Consider the following 21918-nt stretch of genomic DNA (forward strand, 5'->3'; position numbering starts at 1 on the left):
CCTCTGTCATCTAGCTGATGAGGAATTCCCATGGCTTTTGGTGCTAAATTATTTTTTCTTTAGCATCTATGGATAGAAGTTCTTTTTATTTTATTTTTAATTAATATTTTACATATCAATCCTGGTTCCCTCCTGTATTCTCATTGCCCCCACAAACCCTATCCCACACACCCCCATCCACTCCTCAGGAAGGTTGAGGCCCTCCATGGAGGATCATCAAAGTCTATCACATTATTTGGGGCAGGACCCAGGCTCTCTCCTGTGTATCTAGGCTGAGAGATTCTCCATGGGGAATGGATTCCAAAGTCCATTCGTGCACTAGGGATAAATACTGGTTCCACTGCCAGAGGCCCCATAGACTTCCCAGGCCTCCCAATTGACACCCACGCTCAGAGGACCTGGTTCTGTCCTATGCTGCTTCCCCAGCTGTCAGACTGTGGACCATGAGCTCCCATTTGCTCAGGTCAGCTGTTTCTGTGGGTTTCCCCAGCATGGTCTTGACCCCTTTGCTCATTACTCCTCCCTCTCTACAACTGGATTCCAGGAGTTTGGCTCAATATTTAGCTGTGGGTCTCTGCTTCTGCTTCCATCAGCTACTCGGTGAAGGCTCTATGATAGCATTTAAGGCAGTCATCAATCTCATAGGGGAAGAGAACTTAAGATAGCCTCTCCATTATTGCTTAGATTCTTAGTTGGGGTCATCCTTGTGGGTCTCTCGAGATTTCCCTAGTGCCAGATTTCTTGTTAAAGCCATAATGGCTCCCTCTATTAATATATCTCTTTTTCTTGCTCTCCTCTGTTCTTCCCCCATCTCAACCTTCCTGATCCCTCATGTTCTCCTCCCCACTTCCCTTCTCCCCTCTTCTTTCTCCTATATCCTTCCCCCACCCTGCTAGATGCTTAGCATTAACATTTTACATCAGAGGTATTTTCTACTACAAAGCAAGCCTCCAACAGCAAAGGAATTCAGCAATGAATGCTTTTCCTACACCATGTTTACATTATGGATTATGATGTCTGTTATGCCTACTACAAGTCTGTTTTCATTTTCTAAACAAACCTGTGTTCTGGCTCACTAGAAACTCTACCAAAAGGACTGGGATGAAGCCAAACAGAAAGGCTATGACTTAAGAGCAGATGCCATTGAAATCAAGCATGCCAAAGCCTCCAGAGAAATCGCCAGTGAGGTAATTTCCTTCTATCTGCCTTTGAGTTTTCTCCCCCATAAACAAATAGACTGTTTCAAGAATCCTGCTTTCTTTTTTAAATCCATGCAAACAATTGCATTTGTCTTCTGCATTGTTTGTCAGTAACAACTAAATATGAAGACACTTTTAAAATTTTGGCTGAAATTTTATCCCCAAATATTTCTGGCTTTCTCCACAGTATAAATGATGATCATTCTGTACAACTAAGTCTGAAGTCATATTTTATATCAAATAATTTATGCTGGAGGCTTATGTATAATATTTCACCAACATTTTCAAGGTCACTTCATTCTAATTTAATGTTCACTAGCAATAACATGGTTGTCCTCCAAGCCATCCTCTACTCCCAGCTCCAAGCCTTAAACATGGCCTCCTTTCTCTGGTTCTCTCTTCTCCTCATCTATAACATAGCTGCTTCCTCCTGCTCCATCCTCATTTTCTCCTTTTAGCTACCAGTGGCCACACTTTAATCCCAGTTCTCTCCATTTGATCCAAATATTTCTAGGTTGTCCAAACACAAGAAAGAAAAGGGTACCATCTCCCTCCAGAGCTTATCAAACAGAGGCTCTTTTCCACAGACCTATTGTCATTTCCTGTTTGAAACCAGTGATCTTCCTTTATGAAAAATGTATATGTTTTTTCCAGTCTTGAAAACCATGCCTACGACTCTTCCCTACCCAAGGTCCCTTCGGTGCCCTGGGTCTGTCTGACTGAACCCTCCACCTACCCAGCAACCTTGGTACCCTCACTGTGCCATCTTCTTCTGAATTATAGGATAGTGTAGGACCCATCTCACCGAAACACTATGAGAATTAACTGTGATTATAATTGCCACTGCTTAACTATTTTGGAATAAATACTTATCAGTTTGGTATGAATAAATCTCACATATTTGAAGCTCTTGTAGTAGGTCTTAAGTAGTGATTGCTCAAAAAATTCATCTTTTTACATTATTCTAATTCACCATATTGTTTTCTTCCTGATTTATTCTGTCTAAAATAGTCCTGATTTCCTTGGACTTAAACATATAATGGCTTCCAGTGTTGAGTCAATTTGCATTAAGATTCTAAATTAACTTAAAAGAAAAATATTGATGTTATTGTCTTCTCTCTCTCTCTCTCTCTCTCTCTCTCTCTCTCTCTCTCTTTACAATATTAGTACAAATACAAAGAAGGTTACAGAAAGCAGCTAGGCCACCATGTGGGTTTCCGCAGCCTGCAAGATGACCCCAAGTTGGTATGGTCTATACATGCTGCCAAGATCCAGAGTGATAGAGAATACAAGAAAGCCTATGAGAAGTCTAAAGGGATTTACAACACACCCTTGGACATGATGTCAATTGTTCAAGCCAAGAAATGCCAAGTCCTGGTCAGCGACATTGATTATCGCAATTACCTGCACCAGTGGACATGTCTGCCAGATCAGAACGACGTGATCCAGGCTAAGAAAGCCTACGAGCTGCAAAGCGATGTGCGTATGTCATGGCCTCCAGGGAGATAGTCTGTGCGTCTAACTGTATCCTCCAGAGGCATCATTTAGATAGCAATCTTCTAAGACATAAGGCATTCTGGACAACCTATAGTAACAATACAAGCTGTCCTGACATTTTCGATCTTGTGAAGTACTCTTGTTGATGGTAGCAGGATCCTATTCACCAAGATTTTTTTTTTAAATAATCAGTCTTATCCTGTGCAATTAAATAGAAAATTTTGGTTCCACTGTTCTGACCTTTTCATGATCAGATGTCCAATTTCAGAAATAGATGAAAGCATAAGGAAATATTGGTTTAATTTAATTGATACATGTAGAAAATAATGTAGAGGTATTTTGTTACTATGCATACATCTAAAGGGCTTCCTCCCTAATATTGTTACAGCTATTATTCATGAAAGATAGACTTCAAGTGGTGAGCACAAAACTGTGTACACAAAAACAAAACTATGTGCCATTTCTAACTATTGTTCCACCCATTGTAGGATACTGTCTGTCATCCTACCAAGTGCCACCTGTGAGCTATGCTCCAGTTCCCACAAGAGACCATGAACTTCTCCTAAAGATAGATGCCAGAGATACAACATGCAAAGATTCAAGTTATGTGCAGTCTTCACTGCACTTTGACTGGCTAACTTGAGTCTTCCTACTGTGTTTCTCTCCTCCATGTATAGAATGTGTACAAGTCAGACCTGGAATGGATGAAGGGTATCGGATGGTTGACAGAGGGTTCCGTGGAAGTGATGAGAGTGAAGAATGCTCAGAATCTGTTGAATGAAAGGCTGTATCGGATCAGGCCTGAGGCCTACAAATTCACTAGCATTGTTGACACTCCAGAAGTGATCCTGGCGAAGACCAATGCTCTGCAAATCAGCCAGGTGAGCTGGTGTGGTTACGTTTCCAGGACAGATCTCAATCAGGAGGAATTCAGATTGTTAACTTCAAATTGCCCACAGCACAGGAAGTAAGATCTGGGGCACAGCCTAGTAGTCCAGATCTTCAGAGCCATCTCTACATGTGATACATCTTGGGTCAGAACAACTGGGTCCAGACTCCGATGCACATTTTAATTGCATTTGAAGTTGCAAACTAAAATGCTACTTAATACTATAACCACAGAATTGTCCCTTATTTGTGGCTATTCAATGATAACATAGGGTGAGAAGTCCAGGGGTAGTCCCATCTTTAGACATCATGGCAGTTATTCTGGCTAAGAAAGCAAAGTCCTAATTAGCATTGTCTGTTATCAGAAATATAGACTTAATTAGATAATTAAGATAATTAATAATTATAATTATTAATTAATAATTAAGATAATTAGATGCAGAATTGGACAAGAATTTTTGCTACCATATTAAATTTATATTGTATCATATACAAATTATTTATGAAGTTGTTTGGTATTTGTAAATAAAAATACTATACACACACACATAAATACTCACAGACACACACGTATATATTCATGTGGTAAGCGACTTCCTAATCTGCCATACTGTTACTCTTCATATTTTCCAGCCATTGTATCGTGATGCCTGGGACAAAGAGAAGGCAAACGTCAATGTGCCAGCTGACACGCCAGTGATGCTGCAGTCCAAACTCAATGCCATCCAGATTAGCAATGTAAGATGCTGAAATATTTGCTTCACAGAGTGCTCTCTGACTACCACACCTTTCCTTAGCATATTCAACAAAGGTTGTGCAAAAAGCACAGCCCTTTTATTTCTAGTCTTTAAGACACTAGGAATTCATGTGTCTCTGTCTGCTTTTTATAATGTGGATATATATGTCCTTGCTGGAAAGGACTAGACAATGGTTTCTCAAAAAGAAAGCAAGATGTAACTTAAATGTATTTGGGTCATAATGCTTGGTTTTACTTTTTGGTGAACTGTTATTGTTTTTTTCTCTAAAAGCCAGCCAATGTATAGTTTTGTGATTTTTATATGGCTTTCTGTCTCTGCAATTTCTGTCATTTATATGTATGAGATTCCTTTACTACAAACCATTGAAAATGTGCTGGAAGTCAAATTCAATGTGAAACTAGTTTGTCCTATAGATCTTGAAAAGACTTGCGTTCCTCGGAAGTGTTAGCAACAGGTCATTTTATGCAATCAGTAATGTAGTATTTTATTGTCACTGCCCTCTACTGCTAATAGTTGGTCTTGATCATAATGTTGACTCAGCAGCTCCCTCTTCAGACTTACTGTGGCATTGCAATCCCCATTTACAGAAACAGTATCAGAAGGCTTGGGAAGATGTCAAGATGACAGGTTATGACATACGTGCAGATGCCATTGGGATCCAGCATGCCAAAGCTTCTCGGGATATTGCCAGTGACGTAAGAGCTCTTTCTTGTCCACAAACACTGACTCCTAAACACATAGGGAGTTTGACTTAACTACTCAGAAATTATATTAGAGTAGATAGAATACCAGTAATTTTTCTTACTGCATTATTTTAAAATTCCAAATCCAGAACAACTTGTACAGTGATTTGAGAAGATTCCTAACCTATAATAATTCCTATATTTATGCACAAAATTTCTCTTACCCACCCCCAAATCTTCTCAACATCAAAGGACACAGTTTTGCTGGGTTAATGAACATAGAAAATGTTAACCCAAAGTGTGATACACATACTATTTGTGGTTCCTAAGATAATTTTAGGTGGCACAGGGACAAGTATTTTTTTAATACTGAAATTCACTTTAATGTAACAGAGGGGCTGATTATCCTGTACTTAAATGTTACACATTTAAAACTAAGTTTAAAAATAAGTTTAAAATTTCAAAATAACTCTAAGCAATCAGTTTCCTTTAACATGATAGGAAGTACAAGGTTATGGTTGTTTATGATAAAACATCTGAAGGTAACAGTGACTGAAGTCTGGGAAATGCTGATGAGGCTTGAGTGGCAAGATGTCCAGGTGGAAGCCTTATCTTCAGGATGCCCACAGTGTTTCCAGACATACACTCTTAGAAAAAAAAAATGATGTAGCAAAAAATGCACAAAAAATTGTGGCATTGACTTAGAGAAAATTAGTGTCCAAAGTAAAAGTGACCCAAGGGAGGTGGGATTGTGGTCGATGGAAAATGTTGTCTTTAGTAAAAGCAAGCTTGGAAAACCTTATCTTCCTTCTTGTGCCCATATTGCCCAGTATCTGTACAAGACTGCTTATGAGAAGCAGAAAGGCCATTACATTGGATGCCCCAGTGCCAAGGAAGACCCAAAACTGGTTTGGGCAGCAAATGTGTTGAAGATGCAAAACGACAGGCTGTACAAAAAAGCCTACAATGACCACAAGGCCAAGATCTCCATCCCAGTGGACATGGTCTCCATCAATGCTGCCAAAGAGGGCCAGGCATTAGCAAGCAATGTGGATTATCGGCAGTACCTGCACCAGTGGTCTTGCTTTCCCGACCAGAATGATGTGATCCAAGCCAGGAAAGCCTATGACCTACAGAGTGATGTAAGTGTCTCTGGGAAGAAAGCCTTTCAAGCTTAGCATGCTGACTCCTGTCAGCACTCTAGAAAGCCTAACTCTCCCCATGTAAGCACAGCCCTTTACTATTTTGTCAGATTTTTTTTTTTTTGATTGACTCTGCTATGGCTAGATTTTCTCAGGAAGTTCTAATTTTCATTGAAAAGGTGCTACCAGAATTTTCCTGGAGATTTACTGAGATATTTAACACTTATGGTCTGTTCAGTGTAAGAATATCCATGCCCCTTCACCTGTATATTTACAAACAACAGTGATGACTTCCTTGGAATTAATTTCAAAGCTTAGAGAAATCCTCTAAGCTCACCTATTTTCCAGAATGGAATGTTCTTGGCATCAGGGCGTTTATCTTAGCCAAGGCATTTTTTAGATTTATTTATCTTTGCTTATTCAGTTTATCTAAAATGGTGGATTCCATAAAGTTGTGTTTCTTTTTAAATTATTTTATGTGTATGGGTATTTTGCCTGCATGCATGTCTGCACACCATGTATGTGCCTGGTGCCTGCAGAGGCAGTGGAATTGACGTAACGCACAGTTGTGAGCTGGGTCCTCACAGTTGTGAGCAGCCGGTGTTCTCAACCACAGCCCCATCTTTCCAGACCAAGGTTATGTATTTCTTATGTAGCATGGATGTCTTCTTTTAATTTTCTGAACTTAGTTTCCTTATTCTTTAAAAGATACTTATTAAATATTGAATGAATTATTAAAGGTAGTATGCCTATAAATGACTTAGGTTGCCTGGTGGCAGATGCAGACTAGTTTTAGAATAAACTGCATTAGTATGTTGAGACATGTATTTAAATCACACCCTTTAAAACTGAAACAGGGAAATGTGAATTTTGAAGCTAACTTATTTTAAGATTTTCTTTTGAGATTTTCTAATATTTTCATTCTCTTATTCCCATTTTAGCTTGACATTTGTGTCCCATAACTAGTTATTAAAATATCATCTCTAAGCAATAGCTTTTTATATTAATTGCTGGTGTTTTAACAATAGAACAGTTTTATCTGCTTATCTTTTATATGTGGTATGATAATCAAGAATAAGGCAGATCCCAGTTGGAAGAGAAGGACTATCTGAGATAAAGAAAACTCAATTAATGCCAAAAATTGTTCCGTTGGTTTTTGAATTCTTAATTATCCCTCTAAAAATACTTATTAAATATGCCATGTGCCCAGCATTTTATTAGCGCAAAGGATAGGAAGAAAAAGCAAGATGTGGCTCTTGGTTTGAGGGAGTTGACAGTGATACGGAACTACATTCTAATGAAAGAGAACCAGTGGAACGGCTGGGAAAGTGACATCTGTGCCACTGTGTAAAGAGAAGTAGGACATTCTGAGTTAGCAGGCTTATGACGGTGAAGAGGACACACAGAAGACACTCAGGGACAGGACAGCCAGTGTGAGCAGTACACAGAGGGAATGTAGGAGGGGAGGTTGGAAGGGACGGTGGCGACTAGTACCAGTCCATGCTGAAGCGTTTGTTCTTTATCTTGAGACCTGTAGGAGCTATATGAGGGGCAGTCAGTGGTTCCAGATTTGAATGCGAACTTTGAAGGGTCATTCTGGTTATGTGGAGAGCCATTTTATTGCTTCAAAACTCTACCTTAGCTAGTGTGGTGATTAGCTAGATGTCAGTCGTGAGTCATCCATGCATATGCCCAAGTGGAGGGCTGCTTCCGCCGCATGTACACATGGGCACGTCAGTGTCGACTCCGGCACAGGAAGCGCTGAGACAAAACCCTGCTGTGTATGGGGGCGGAGAGGACTATGCCAGGCTAGTGCTCTTTTACATTATTGCTCATGAAAAAGAAAATACAACATAAAGAAAATGGCTCCCTTATTTTATTGTCACAATCAGAAAGAGACAATGCCGTATCTACTAACTGTGTCGTCTCCCCCAGGCTATCTACAAGGCTGACTTGGAATGGCTTCGTGGCATTGGTTGGATGCCAGAAGGGTCTCCTGAGGTACTGAGAGTTAAAAATGCCCAGGAGATCCTGTGTGACAGTGTCTATCGGACCCCTGTGGTGAAGCTCAAGTATACAAGCATTGTGGATACACCTGAAGTTGTCCTTGCTAAGTCAAATGCTGAAAATATCAGTATTGTGAGTCACTGTTGTTTTTTATGTATTAAAGTTAAATCAAACTACAGATGATAATAAATGAAAAATTAATGAAATAATGAATTAACTTGACCATCTATTTTTAGGGAAAATGTAAGCAGCATTGTTTTTGGTTTGTGCTATTATAAAACCTAAAATATTAATAAGAAGTACTAATAAGATTTTCTTATCAAATTTGAGTAACTTATATGTAAAAATTATTTTTAAAAAACCTTTAATATGAAAAGATTCTGGATCAGACCCAAAAGAAATAGTTACAAGTTGTTCACTGAAACTAGCAAAAAGACTAACAAGTGATTTCTGTTATTTATTTGTTTATTGGTTCTTTCCATAGCCAAAATACAGAGAAGTTTGGGACAAAGATAAGACTTCCATCCATATAATGCCAGACACACCTGAAATTAACCTCGCTCGAGCTAATGCTCTTAATGTGAGCAATGTAAGTATCACACTTAGTTACCCAGCTGATTTCTCTGCATGACCAGGGAGTACCTGTGAAGCCAAGGGGAAGAGGACTCTTCGCTGCCAGTACTTGGCCAACAGCGAGGAGAAGAGCAGATCCCTGGCCCCAAGGCCTAGTAACTAAGCCAGTTGCTAGTGAGCCAGTAGCCATGGGACAAAAGGGAGAGGGAAATAAGGACAGGGAGAGAAAGGAATAAAGAAATGCACAGGCTACAAAAGGGAGGTAATGACAGACTCAGACTTGAAATATTAATTATGTTTTTATAATTTATAATATTTAATTAAGTAATATGATAATGATTATATGTTGTATGTGATATCATATAATAAATATAATTAAATACTTAAAAATAAAATATATGGGTTAATTGCAAAATTCAGATTGTGGGAAATTTCTTAAGAAAATAGAAATGACAAAAATTGACTCTGGAAAAATATAGAAAACACATAGAAAAAAGAGATTTACTAAATGCTTTGCCATCTGGTGCCAAGGTCCCCTGATCATTTCATAGCATTCCTTCAGAATTACAGGCAACTGACTGCTAGGGAGCCCAATATAAGAGGGAGGCTGGCATAGGCTCCAAAACTTGTTACAGATAGTTTCTCAAACCAAAACTGCTGAGCAGGAAAAAAATGTAAAATGCTAACAAATCAAATTCGGCTGTACATTCAAATGATAGGGTGCAAACAAGGGTCCAGGTATAACAGTCTCCATGCCAGAAACCTAAAGTAACAGGTGAGGAAAAAACATGTGCACTTTATTATATCTTAAAAGATGTGACAAGATGTGTTATTCTTGTTCTCTAATAAAATCCTAGTAAAAAGGAGTAAGTGGAGATAATTTGGATATGACATTCAAAATCCCTCTCAAATCAAAGCCCAGTTCACCCTCAGCAAGCTTCCAATTCAAGGCAGGTCTAAAATGGGGCTGACCAAGCACGGCACACATTTAACATTTAACTGGCTGAGCCAGTAAACCTCTCATTGATAACCAGTGAGGAAGAACACAAGATGAAGCTGGAACCAAAGAGGCAAAATTCTCTGCAGAAGCTGTGCTAAACCTAGAAGAGACCCGAAGAGCCCACCAGCTAGTGAGCAGGATTCAGTCACGTGGTTAGCTACACATTTCAAGAGAGGGGTATGACAGATGGATGCCACAAGGTCCCAGAAACTGCCTGTGGGTAGAATAAATATGAGCATCAAAAGGGAGGGTGCCTAATGCAATCTTTCCAATTTGGAACCTCACATTTATTTTCATCTTTGTGAGGGGACAAGCCAGCTGAGCAAAGATTTCTTACCACGTATTCAGCTCTGCCAGTCCTGCTGCAGTGAGCTACCTCAGACTGAATTTTCTGGAACTTGGGAGGACAGTGCAACTATGGGGCACTCATGGGTGTCTTGAGAGTTGGAGATCCAGTATCAGTGTCACAGTGTAGGTCACTCTTGGGGAATTCCTTCACCACAACAAAGTTTTTTTTCCACTCTATTCATAGTCGTTTTGGCAGAAGAGTTCGGGGGAGTCTCATATGCTTGTTTTTATATGATCAGTTTCTCTTCTGAAAATACCAGAACCCATTGTTAATATCATGATAGCGAAATTAGGACAGCATTCAAAGTTATGCTAAAGGAAAAGCATTAGCTTCAGAGACTAATGACAGTGGTTCACACTGTAGAGAGAATCAAATACTTCCTTGGGACGCAAACCACAATGTCCATTTTCTTTACATGTGATATTGCTGCTATTATAACTGAAAAGGTCTGCTACTCACAGCTGCTCCCACCATTTAGAAAGGATGGCTTTTTCAGGATAGTGGTATATGATTTTTTATGGGTAGCAAAGCAAATTCAGCACTCTAGCTATATGGGTGAAATAGAGTGATCTTTTTTTTTCTTCTTTAGTTAGAGAGGGAAGTTGGAAGTGTTACAAGTTTGGGAATTTGTCCACATTGTCAAAGTTATTAGATGAAAACTTGGATCTTGTGCCCTGGTTTTTGTTTGTTTGTTTGTTTGTTTCAGTTCACTGAAAGAAATGTTATTTGATCACATAAATAAGAAAGAAGGCAGAGGCAGGTGGAGCTCTGTGAGTTGGAGCTCTGTGAGTTGGAGGCCAGCCTGGTCTACAGAGTGATTTCCAGGACAACCAGGGATACACACATAGAAATCCCGTCTTGAAAAAAATAAAAACAAACAAAAAGAATAAAAAATGTTATGTGATAATAAGAAAAACTAAAGACAAAAGTAAGATTAAAAATAATATGGTGACTTGTTTATATGAGTATGCTCTAGAATAATATATTTAAATATGGAACATACTTTTTTCTTTCTATAGAAAGAAAGTCAGTTGTTAAACTAGGCCCATCCAAAGTTTAAAATATATATATAACCTCACCCAAATTCACACACAAATAATCTTAAATGAAAATTCAACAAACAATTAACCATAGTTACAAGTATAAAATTCACCTAAGGACTCATTTTTAGATATGCCAAAATTATGACACTACCAATAGTTATGACACTATCACAGAGTTCCTATGCTTATTGGTGAGATTTTTAAATTATGTGTTTAAATTACTGCTATTTCTGAGTCTACCATAGTCAATACAGGATGTAGCCATTTAAATATATGTGATACATACATGTCTCAGGCACTTACTAGCCAAATGCCATCATTTTTGACATAAAACATCCTCTAGCAAAGCAAAGAAACATGTGATGGCTCTGAGCCGTCCTTTGTTGTAATCATTTATGATAGCTCCATTCATCTGACTTTCAAATAGAAAATAAAGCCCTTTGGGGGAAAATTACTACTTTGTTTCACTATTTTTAACAATAAAAAGACAGCTATCACATCCAACTATACTTTATCAGTTCTGATGTTCTTGAACAATATGCACTATCAGGCCTAAAAGAGTGAAAAAGCTATATTGGAAAGAGGAAAACTCAAAAATGTAAAACATCTGTCATTGTAAAACTAGCAAAGTTGAGCTGAAGAGACTTAATAACAGCCTATTAGCATCTACCTTGTCCCAATGCTATCTATACACTGACTCTAAGAAAGGGAAATTGAAACAGGCCTTGGACAACCAAATGGAGGCTGTGATTAGAGTGAGCAAGAAAGAAGTCCCATTGGCTCCAAATCTTTGACTCTAAATGCTACTTCATGTTCCAGAATACTGATATACATTAAAAAAAAAAATTAACCTCTTGTACCTTTTCTCCTCTTCAGAAACTCTACCGTGAGGGGTGGGATGAGGTCAAGATGAGCTGTGATGTCCGGCTGGATGCCATCCCTATCCAGGCTGCCAAGGCCTCCAGGGAGATTGCTAGTGATGTAAGTGGGCCTTTTATACCTTCAGGGTTTTTGTCCAGCAAATTCTCTGTATGCATCAGAGGGCCTACTGTGACCCATCTGCTCTGCTTTTTTATATCCAGTATAAATACAAACTTGACCACGAGAAGCAGAAGGGACATTACGTGGGCACCCTCACAGCCAGGGATGACAACAAGATCCGGTGGGCTCTCATCGCTGGCAAGATTCAGAATGAACGGGAGTACAGGCTACAGTGGGCCAAATGGAAGACCAAGTTCCAAAGCCCCGTGGACATGCTTTCTATCCTGCATTCTAAAAAATGCCAGACACTGGTCAGCGACATTGATTATCGCAATTACCTACATGAGTGGACATGCATGCCAGATCAGAACGATGTGATCCAGGCCAAGAAAGCCTACGAGCTGCAGAGCGATGTGAGTGTGACTCCCAGAAAGTTCATGACATTACATACCTTTGTCACAATTATATGTCTTTACATGGCTAAGAGTTTGATAGTAGTTAGGACTTTCAGTATGGTATCAGATCAGCAAAGCCAGGAAGACTCTAAACTTCATGTGAAGAAATAAGTGGCAGTATAATGAGTGTAGGTCTTGATGGAAGGGCTAGGGAAATCAGGGAAAACAAGTATATGGTAGTACACATCTATAATCCCAACACTTAGGAGTCAGAGGCAAGAGGATTGCTACAAATTTAAGGCCACCATACCTAGAGAGATCCAGGCCAGGGCAAAGGCTACATAGTTAGATCCTGCTGCAGAGAGGAAGGAGATGATGATGAATTACTATGGAAAATTATTGTCTATAGCATTTAGATAACAATCAAGTTTTGTATAAATAAACTATTGGTAGTTCATACACAGGATCTAGGCACAGATACTTTTTCAATTGACACGGTTGTTTAAGAGATCTTAAATCAGAAATTTAAAAATTTCAAATCAGAAATTTTTTGCAAGTCTAAGACTTCCTGTTTCTCTTGGAAATTCTGAACATACAGCTCTATACAGGTACTGCCACTTGGCAACTGTAACTGCAGCTGAGTTGAGGTAAATTCATATTAAATAGAAAAAATGCCCTCCAGCTGTAACTGCCTGGCCTGGATGCTTGAGTACCTCTCCCATGGCTTTGGCACTGTTTACATTGTGTTTCCTCATCACACTGGTCAACAGGCTCCAGGAATAATTCTGGCCTTCTTTTCACAGGCTGTTTATAAAGCTGACTTGGAATGGTTGCGTGGAATTGGGTGGATGCCAAATGATTCTGTCTCGGTCAATCATGCCAAACATGCTGCAGATATCTTCAGTGAGGTACTCCAAGACTTTGCCCAGACAGTGTACACATTTCCTTAGAAAATGAGCAAAAGACATGAGCCAAAATACAATTACCTTAGGTCAACATTTTAACTATTTTTCATTGCTGAGATTGAAGCCAGACATTTTCCAAAATGCACTGTTATCATACTTTGGGACTCTACCAGCATCCAACATACTCACTGATGCATGGGATAGCCACAAGTGGAAAATTTCTTTTGTCAACAATTTCAATCTACTGGGGGACGTTTGTTCAACTGGAAAAATTGAATATTGTGATACAAGTAATGATAAGACTTTAGGAGGTGAGCAATCTTTCTACTTTACAATCTATAAGGCCCTGTCCCCAATATTGAAAAATTGTAGGTAATATAACAACTTGGTTGTTTAAAAAAATATAATGCTAAATTTCCAAGAAAATGCCATTCAGTGATGGTACTGTATTCCTCTAACAAAGAAGGACACTTAATTTAGTGTCTCTCAGCTCACATGTTCAAGGACTGTGGCTGACATATTTCTCTTTTCTTCATAGAAAAAATATCGCACAAAAATAGAATCTCTCAACTTTACGCCTGTGGATGACAGAGTGGATTATGTGACAGCCAAACAAAGTACTGAGATCCGAGATGATGTAAGTATGCACTGTTGTAAAATCAAACAGCCATGCGAAGACTGTTGCCAAAACTTTCCTGCCCCTTACAATCATTGAACTATAATTTCATCTCCAAATTATCGATATTAGCAATGCTTAGGCAACAGAGAGATTTCTTAACCTCCAGTAATTTTCCCTGATGCTTCTCACTTTTAGATTAAATATCGGAAAGATTGGAATGCCATCAAGTCAAAGTATACCCTTACAGAAACCCCACTGCTACACACTGCTCAGGAAGCTGCCCGGATCCTAGACCAGGTAAGGATTTTTTTGCAAATGCCTAGTGCTTGGAGATGGACAAACCATAATAGGTCTGTAAGAGATTTACATACATGACCTCATCTTCTTCTGATCTTCTCATTTAACCCCTATTGTGGTTCTTTGTCTTTTAGTACCTCTACAAGGAAGGCTGGGAGAAACAGAAAGCCACGGGTTACATTCTGCCACCAGATGCTGTGCCGTTTGTTCATGCCCATCACTCCAGTGATGTTCAGAGTGAGGTAATTTATCCCAATGTGACAGTACCCTGCAGAAACTAGACTTGCCTGAAAGGGACGCAGTTGTAAAATACAGATGTTAATTTGAGGATGTTCCATCTCAGCTTGGTAGGCCTGACTGTGCTTGCTGAAGGCTGAAATACTCCCTCCCTTTGAGGTCTTTTCACTTGGGTTTTGAGCTTGTTTGGGGTTTATCTGTTTTGTTTTTCCTTGTATCTTCTGACCTCTATAAAATCTGCAGGCTTCCAAATAAAGAAATTGCTACAATTAGAGAACAAGGATGTGGGGTTTTTCCTATTTAAAATGGCCATCTCAGCCAGGTGTTTACTGCACAAGCCTGTAATTGCAGAACTTAGGAGGTGGAGGCAGGGGGATCAGGAGTTCAAGGCCAACTTCAACTCTATATGAAGGCTAGCCTCTACTTGGTAAACTAAGAAACTGAAAAAGCAACAGTAACAAGACTAAACTATCTATTTGTTTATTTCAGTGGTATTTATGTCAGAATAGAAGTGTCCAACAAAAAGCTAGGGTGTGAAGTTGTTGCTGTTTCTTGTTCTTCCTCAAGCCTGCTTTGTGCTGTGTGCTTATCAAAGCTGATGGGTTCTGTATTCTACCTCTCTCCCCAGCTGAAATACAAAGCTGAACATGTTAAGCAGAAAGGTCACTATGTTGGTGTTCCCACAATGAGAGACGATCCCAAGCTGGTTTGGTTTGAGCACGCAGGTCAGATTCAGAATGACAGACTCTACAAGGAAAACTACCACAAGTCCAAGGCCAAAATCAATATACCTGCTGACATGGTGTCAGTTGTGGCTGCCAAGGAAGGGCAGAACCTTGTCAGTGATATCGATTACCGTCATTACCTACACCAATGGACATGCCATCCAGACCAAAATGATGTTATTCAAGCAAAAATTGCCTATGACCTTCAGAGTGACGTAAGTAACTGTCATTTCTTGTTATATCGACTATGCTATACACTATGAGAATGATAGGCACCATCCCGTCTTTGACATTTTGGACCATAAGCATTTAGTTTATTCTTAGAAAGGAGTTAATGCTGGAAACTGAGCTGAGATTTTAGTAGCCACGATCATAGACAAAGAGTGAGGGAAAGTCTTCCTACTTCCATGGATGTCTTACTCCTCAAGTGAAGATAATATGACACAGGCCACCTCACCCTGAAGCCTGAAGTGAGCACTCTCCAAGGGAGGACTAAAACATGTATGGAGTCCTATCTCAGATGCAGAGATATAACTCAATGTAGGTCTTTTCATCATTACCAGATAGGAAGAAAGACTGCCTCATTGGTTGCTACAATGCAACTGGTGCCCAACTTTACTCCAATCAGTCATTCTTCTTCATTTTATCTAGGGAGGGCTGGCAAATCCAGGAGCTAGGGTTGGAGAGAAGGTAGTAATGGGAACAGACAGCCTTGTCCAGATTAGGTAAGGTGCCTTCCCATACTCTAATCCTTCATTTAAGTCCAGGTAGCTAATGTGAGATACCCTGTCTATCTAAAACTGCAGCCTCTTTGGCAATAACTTATTCTTAACTCCAGTTGTACTTCACTTTATACTCATTCCTTAAGGCACTGAACTCAGGGCCCTGTGCAGTCACAGGCTCAAGAAACAATGCCAGGCAAAGCCATGGCTGAATGAATAAGACAACAGCTGATAAAGAGAAATCCATCTTAATCTTCCAAAAGATTATCTGAAAACCTTTGTGGTTATCCTGTGTCACTAACAGCCCCTTCTATCTCTCCTCTCCCTTCAGAATGTCTACAAAGCTGACCTGGAGTGGCTTCGAGGAATTGGCTGGATCCCTCTGGATTCTGTGGACCATGTGAGGGTTACAAAGAACCAGGAAATGGTGAATCAGGTATGCAGAGCCTGTTGGCTTTTTAACCTGATGCCTACTTCTCTTACCTGACACATAGGGATGGGCGCTCTGTGGGGACAGAACTATCTTAATTGTCTCTATTCATTTCAGATAAAATATAAGAAAGATGCGCTTGCCAACTACCCCAACTTTACAAGTGTAGAGGACCCTCCAGAGATTGTTTTAGCCAAGATTAACTCAGTCAATCAAAGTGATGTAAGTTCATGTTGTATGTGTTAAAGTGCTTGCACTGAAAAGCTAAGTGAATTATTGATTGTTTTAATTCTGGATAATTGAAAACTAAAAATTGAGAGAGGGATAAATTATAAGATTATCTTTGGCAATAGTATATACCTCATCAACTTTTAGATATCTGTATTCTTTATCAGAATATCCAGTTAGCTAAAATGAACTGAAATTCAGCTAATTGGTTAGTTATTTTATATATAAATGTAGATTATTATATGTCTTAAGAAATCTTAAATATGTGTTTAGACTAACCAAAAGGCTTTACTTTTCTCTTTTCTAGGTGAAATATAAAGAAACATTTAATAAAGCAAAGGGCAAGTACATATTTTCTCCAGACACACCATACATCTCCCACTCCAAAGACATGGGGAAACTCTATAGTACTGTGAGTCCTATTTTATGTAGTAACTCATTTCCTAATTGTGATCATGTCAATATTTATATTCTTGACTAGTTTTGTAAACTGATGAACTTGGAGGGTGACCAGTTGTCTTCATTGCTTATAGTAACACAAATAAATAGATAATAGTGTAGCAAGTGCTATCAGGGCTCTAGAGACACAGCACAAAGGATGGAGAAGGTACCAAAAGAAAAAAAAAAGGAGGCAAATGCATCCCTCCTCAACAACCCTCTACACACAGTTCCAGCCAGCAAATGGAAGACTTACACTTGCTAATTTAATTCAGCTAATTCAGAGGAGCAGGGTGTATTATGTGGAATGTTTGGTGAGTCTTTCCTTGTGTGCAAATTTCTCATCATTTTTTTCAAGAAGTATAAATATAATTAACTGTTATAAAATGCTTCCATTTGTATATTTAATCAGTTCTAGGTTAGGCACTCTAATGACAACAGATAAAGTTTTCACCCTTGCCTTGTACATAATATTCTACCCCAACTATAGTGATTGTTTTGGCACTATCAGTATACAGTTGAATGTACTTCTGTTACCACATTTCTTTGTTCCAGATACTGTACAAGGGAGCATGGGAGGGAACCAAGGCCTATGGCTACACCCTGGATGAGCGTTACATTCCAATTGTTGGAGCCAAGCATGCTGACCTGGTGAACAGTGAGGTCAGTTTAACTGTTTCCTCTCCTAAGATTAGAGTCTTTGTTGGGGAACAAGAAGCTGGATAGAAAACTCTATCAATTCTCAATGTTGAACCCATTTTTTAGCTTAAATATAAGGAAACCTATGAGAAGCAGAAGGGCCACTACCTGGCTGGAAAAGAAATAAGTGAGTTCCCTGGAGTGGTCCACTGCCTGGATTTCCAGCAGATGCGGAGTGCGGTAAGCCAGTGCTTGCTTACTGTAGATGCATACAACTTCAGTGCGCTCTTGTGTCTGCCCTGTATAGCCCTCCCTGTGACTCAAGATTAGCTGGGGGAGAAAGTGGTAGGGGGAGGATCATCTTTCAGATTTCTGCACCCTCACAGGTGAGCCCTTGATGGCTGTAGACATTGTCCCCCCTCCTTTTTAAATCAAGCATACAATAAGGGCTTTGAATTGGCAAAAGGGGAAGAAATGTCCTATTGGGGAAGAAATATCCTATTGACATTACATTATAGAGGGATAAGAAGAGGATTTTCAAAGATTTTGATGCTACTTTAAACATTGTTCTCTATGTACTGATGTACATTGGAGACTAAATAAATTGGTCTGAATAATTTGTTTTAATCCCTTAATAATTTTTGTCTTTAAAAACACTTTTAGTTGAACTACAGAAGGGATTATGAGGACACAAAGGCAAATGTGCATATCCCCAATGACATGATGAACCACGTGTTGGCAAAAAGGTGCCAATACATCCTTAGCGACCTGGAGTACCGACACTACTTTCACCAGTGGACGTCGCTTCCGGAGGAGCCCAATGTTATCCGTGCCAGAAATGCCCAGGAGATCTTAAGTGATGTATGATGCCCTTTCTGCAGTTTGACTTAGCTTATAGGCTTCACCTGTCCCTACTTAACCTTCCATGGTTCAACTTCTCCTTTGCATAGACCCAGAGAATTTCAACACTAAGTAGCATGAATAACTACTCTTCATGTAAGAATCCCCCTTTAAGACATAGACCATTGAATATTTAATCTGCTCAAGACTAGACTCAGGCACTGTTCCCCTCTGAGACATCTTTCAACCAGGAATTAGCTTTCATCTGGTTGAAGGTCAAGGAGCAATAAGAAACCATCAACATGATCAACTGTAAATTCTGAATACCTGCCACCTTCCATGTATCTTCTTTGTTACAGAATGTATATAAAGACGACTTGAACTGGCTGAAAGGCATTGGCTGCTATGTTTGGGATACACCCCAGATCCTCCATGCCAAGAAATCATATGACCTCCAGAGTCAGGTGAGCCTGTAAGGACCAGCTATCCAGATGTCATCATAGTCCATGGTAGTATCAGCAGGCTGCCGGCCAGGCTGTCTCAAAGCTCTGACTGAGAGATTTCTATAAAGGTGTATGCTCTTAGGTAACTTATAATCTAAGATAATTGGCCCCAATCAAACCCTTTTTGGTGACCTGCTCTGGTATGAATCTATACTGTGACTGAAGGTCATACACATTTATAACAGGAAGTTACAGAGGAAGGGGTTGTTGGATGGTGAACTTATTCATAAACATCTCCATCTTGGCCAGGTTATCTTGCAGGATATAAGAAGTAAAGTGTGCTTTGACAACAGGTACATATGTTTTGAAGGGAAAAAATCATTATCTGGGGCATGTCCCAGCATGTGGTTGAGCTGTGATTGGACAGGTCTGGTGGACTATTGGCACAGCAGGCTGCTACTGTGAGGACTGGAAGGTGGCATGGAGAAGGTAACAAAATGAAGGAAGACGCCTCACAGAGATCCAGACCTTGATCTTGACCAAGGATAGCTGCTGCTTGTTTTGGCTGCCACACAAAAATCTGTGAACTGCCGGATGGTGGCAGCCTCCTTCTTACATTAAAACAGAAAGCCAGAAATAAAGAGATGGTTAAGTTGTACAAACAGCTAACTCTGCTTTTTTACCATCTTGGGTGACTTGTGTTTTTCTTCACAGCTACAATACACAGCAGCAAGTAAAGACAATCTGCAGAACTATAACCTGGTCACAGATACGCCAGTTTACGTGACTGCTCTTCAGAGTGGCATCAATGCCAGTGAGGTATGATGTCCTTGTCCTTTTTGCAGGGCAACCCCCCTTCTTGTCTTTAGAAGTCTTCCACCAGCAGATATGCAGAAGTCCTTCTTTTTTGTCTATAGGTGAAATATAAAGAAAATTATCATCAGATTAAGGACAAGTATACCACAGTGCTGGAGACTGCAGATTATGACAGGACCAAGAACTTGAAGAGTCTGTATAGCAGTGTGAGTTGTTTTTTCCTCGTACCTAGAAACTGTCCTTTCCCCTTCAGAGACAGTTTTTTTTTAAATAGGGATAAACCCCTTCCAATAAAGATTAGTCCATTTCTTTTCTGGGCCATCAAATTCCCATTTGACCTATAAATTCTCACTACACAATTAAACCTCACTTTTAAAAAATGCCCTGGGGTAAGCAAAACACATCTGAGACACAGGAAAACATGATGTGGGAACTAACCAGAGTTCAAGTACCTGTATTCACAAGATTTTTGACCCTTCTAGAACATATACAAGGAGGCCTGGGATAAGGTGAAAGCCACCAGCTATAACCTGCCAACCAGCACCTTGTCCCTGACGCATGCCAAGAACCAGAAACACCTGGCCAGCCATGTAAGTCAAGTGCAAGTATCAGTGCCTCCCCTCACCCTCTGCTCCCTGCTCCCCATACCAGCTCCCCAGGCTGTTTGAACATTGCCCAGAAAGAAGTGCTCCAACACCCTCGGAGGTGTCTGACAAACACTTCCAGTAGCTAAGCATCAGAGGCTGTACTCACTGCCTCCCCTCAGGGCCCTGCAGTCCCTGGAGAGTCACACATAGCAGCCAGGAGGACACAGGTACTGTCTTTCAGGCTACCTGTGTACAGGTAACATGGCTAGGTAGCATCTGCTTCATCCAGCAGTTAAGAGAGAAAGCCAACACAAAATACCATAAGAATGGGGAGTTGCCAGCAAGGTCTGGTGGGTCACAACTATAAGTCCAGCATTAGTGAGACTATGACAAGAAGATTGCTTGAGTTCAAGGCCAGTCCAGCCTACATAGTGGGTTTCAGTTCACCTGGACTACAGAGGAAGACCCTGCCTCAGAAAACAAAGTCAAAAATAGGCAGTTTCAATAGAATTAGGTGAGATCAGTACAAAGCTATGCTGGTTGAGTGTGGTAATTGTAAGTAGTCATCACACTATTACCAGTTGGGACCAAGGACCATGTCTCTCATTTGGATTTGTGAATACACTTTACAGAGCCCGGGGGGTGGGGGGTGCCTCTTCTTCTGTTGCAGATGCTTGGCAAAATATTGTTGGAGTGGGGGGGGGGCATAGGAAAATTAAAGATCCCAACTTTAGTTAGAAATAATTTTAAGGGGAAAAGGGAGAGAAGGCTAACTTTTCATAGCTGAGGGGTGGGTCAGCTCTAAGAGACTGGAATATTGTGTTCTGGGGCATTCTGGTGGGAATCCTGTTTGGCTTCTAGTTGATGAAGCAGCTCTCCATTTCCTCTGAGAGTGGCTATCTGGGTCCTGAGAGCCTGTGTGTTGCACCTGTGTCCTAAGAAGCTGCCTCATACCTTTGCCTCATTCCTAGCTCAGGGCGTCACAGGGTATTGATTGATAGGTAGTTCAGACTAAAAACTAAAGGCTGGATTGCTACCTTTTGAAATAATTGGAGAAACCGAAAATCAAGAATTATCACTCTCAACCACAAGCCATTACATTTCTTGACAACAAAGATTCCAAGCAAGCATAGTCTGAACTTTTCACACAGGACAGCAAGAAAGATAAAGCTACATCAATAAGAGATTATTTAACAATCACCACAAGCTGGGGGTGTGGCTCAGTGGTAATACTGCTTGCCTAGTATGTTCAGGGCCCCAGTTTTGATCCTCATCATTACAAACATTTTAACCAACTAACGTGTAATCCTAAAAATAAAGTGTTGTGGCAGCAGTATTTGAGATGGGCACTTTAAAAGAATACAATTTTATTGCATTGTCCAGTTCAAAAGTACTTTCAGATATGGCCCCATTGCAGCCTCACACTGGCCCTGTGTGGGCTCTAATGTCTCTATATCGGTACGGAAGTGAACACTGG

The 21918-nt window shown here is 40.0% G+C and overlaps 1 protein-coding gene and 1 long non-coding RNA gene across 3 annotated transcripts in view; one reads left to right on the forward strand and one right to left on the reverse strand.

Annotated features, from left to right (window-relative positions):
* The window catches only part of Neb (nebulin), a 186206-nt gene that overhangs the window by 109384 nt on the left and 54904 nt on the right, over window positions 1–21918 (forward strand). The window contains exons 82-102 of one of the 2 annotated variants that reach the window (XM_035446826.1): window positions 1080–1187; window positions 2367–2678; window positions 8103–8306; window positions 8659–8763; window positions 12016–12120; window positions 12222–12533; window positions 13319–13423; window positions 13959–14057; window positions 14235–14336; window positions 14471–14578; window positions 15202–15513; window positions 16352–16456; window positions 16568–16672; window positions 16986–17090; window positions 17672–17779; window positions 17882–17995; window positions 18419–18616; window positions 18955–19059; window positions 19753–19857; window positions 19956–20060; window positions 20337–20444. In XM_035446826.1, the coding sequence (XP_035302717.1) occupies window positions 1080–1187; window positions 2367–2678; window positions 8103–8306; window positions 8659–8763; window positions 12016–12120; window positions 12222–12533; window positions 13319–13423; window positions 13959–14057; window positions 14235–14336; window positions 14471–14578; window positions 15202–15513; window positions 16352–16456; window positions 16568–16672; window positions 16986–17090; window positions 17672–17779; window positions 17882–17995; window positions 18419–18616; window positions 18955–19059; window positions 19753–19857; window positions 19956–20060; window positions 20337–20444 (3030 nt within the window). The remainder of the gene's footprint in view (window positions 1–1079; window positions 1188–2366; window positions 2679–8102; window positions 8307–8658; window positions 8764–12015; window positions 12121–12221; window positions 12534–13318; window positions 13424–13958; window positions 14058–14234; window positions 14337–14470; window positions 14579–15201; window positions 15514–16351; window positions 16457–16567; window positions 16673–16985; window positions 17091–17671; window positions 17780–17881; window positions 17996–18418; window positions 18617–18954; window positions 19060–19752; window positions 19858–19955; window positions 20061–20336; window positions 20445–21918) is intronic. The other variant, XM_035446827.1, reaches the window with a different exon arrangement.
* On the reverse strand, window positions 4151–14873 carry LOC118239089. Its single transcript, XR_004770584.1, has 4 exons — window positions 12572–14873; window positions 10085–10342; window positions 4982–5071; window positions 4151–4234 (listed from the first exon to the last, which is right to left on the reverse strand). It is a non-coding gene; the product is annotated as an uncharacterized LOC118239089 (long non-coding RNA).

The sequence above is a fragment of the Cricetulus griseus genome, chromosome 6 (genome assembly GCF_003668045.3).
Source record: "Cricetulus griseus strain 17A/GY chromosome 6, alternate assembly CriGri-PICRH-1.0, whole genome shotgun sequence".
Classification (NCBI taxonomy): Eukaryota; Metazoa; Chordata; class Mammalia; order Rodentia; family Cricetidae; genus Cricetulus; species Cricetulus griseus.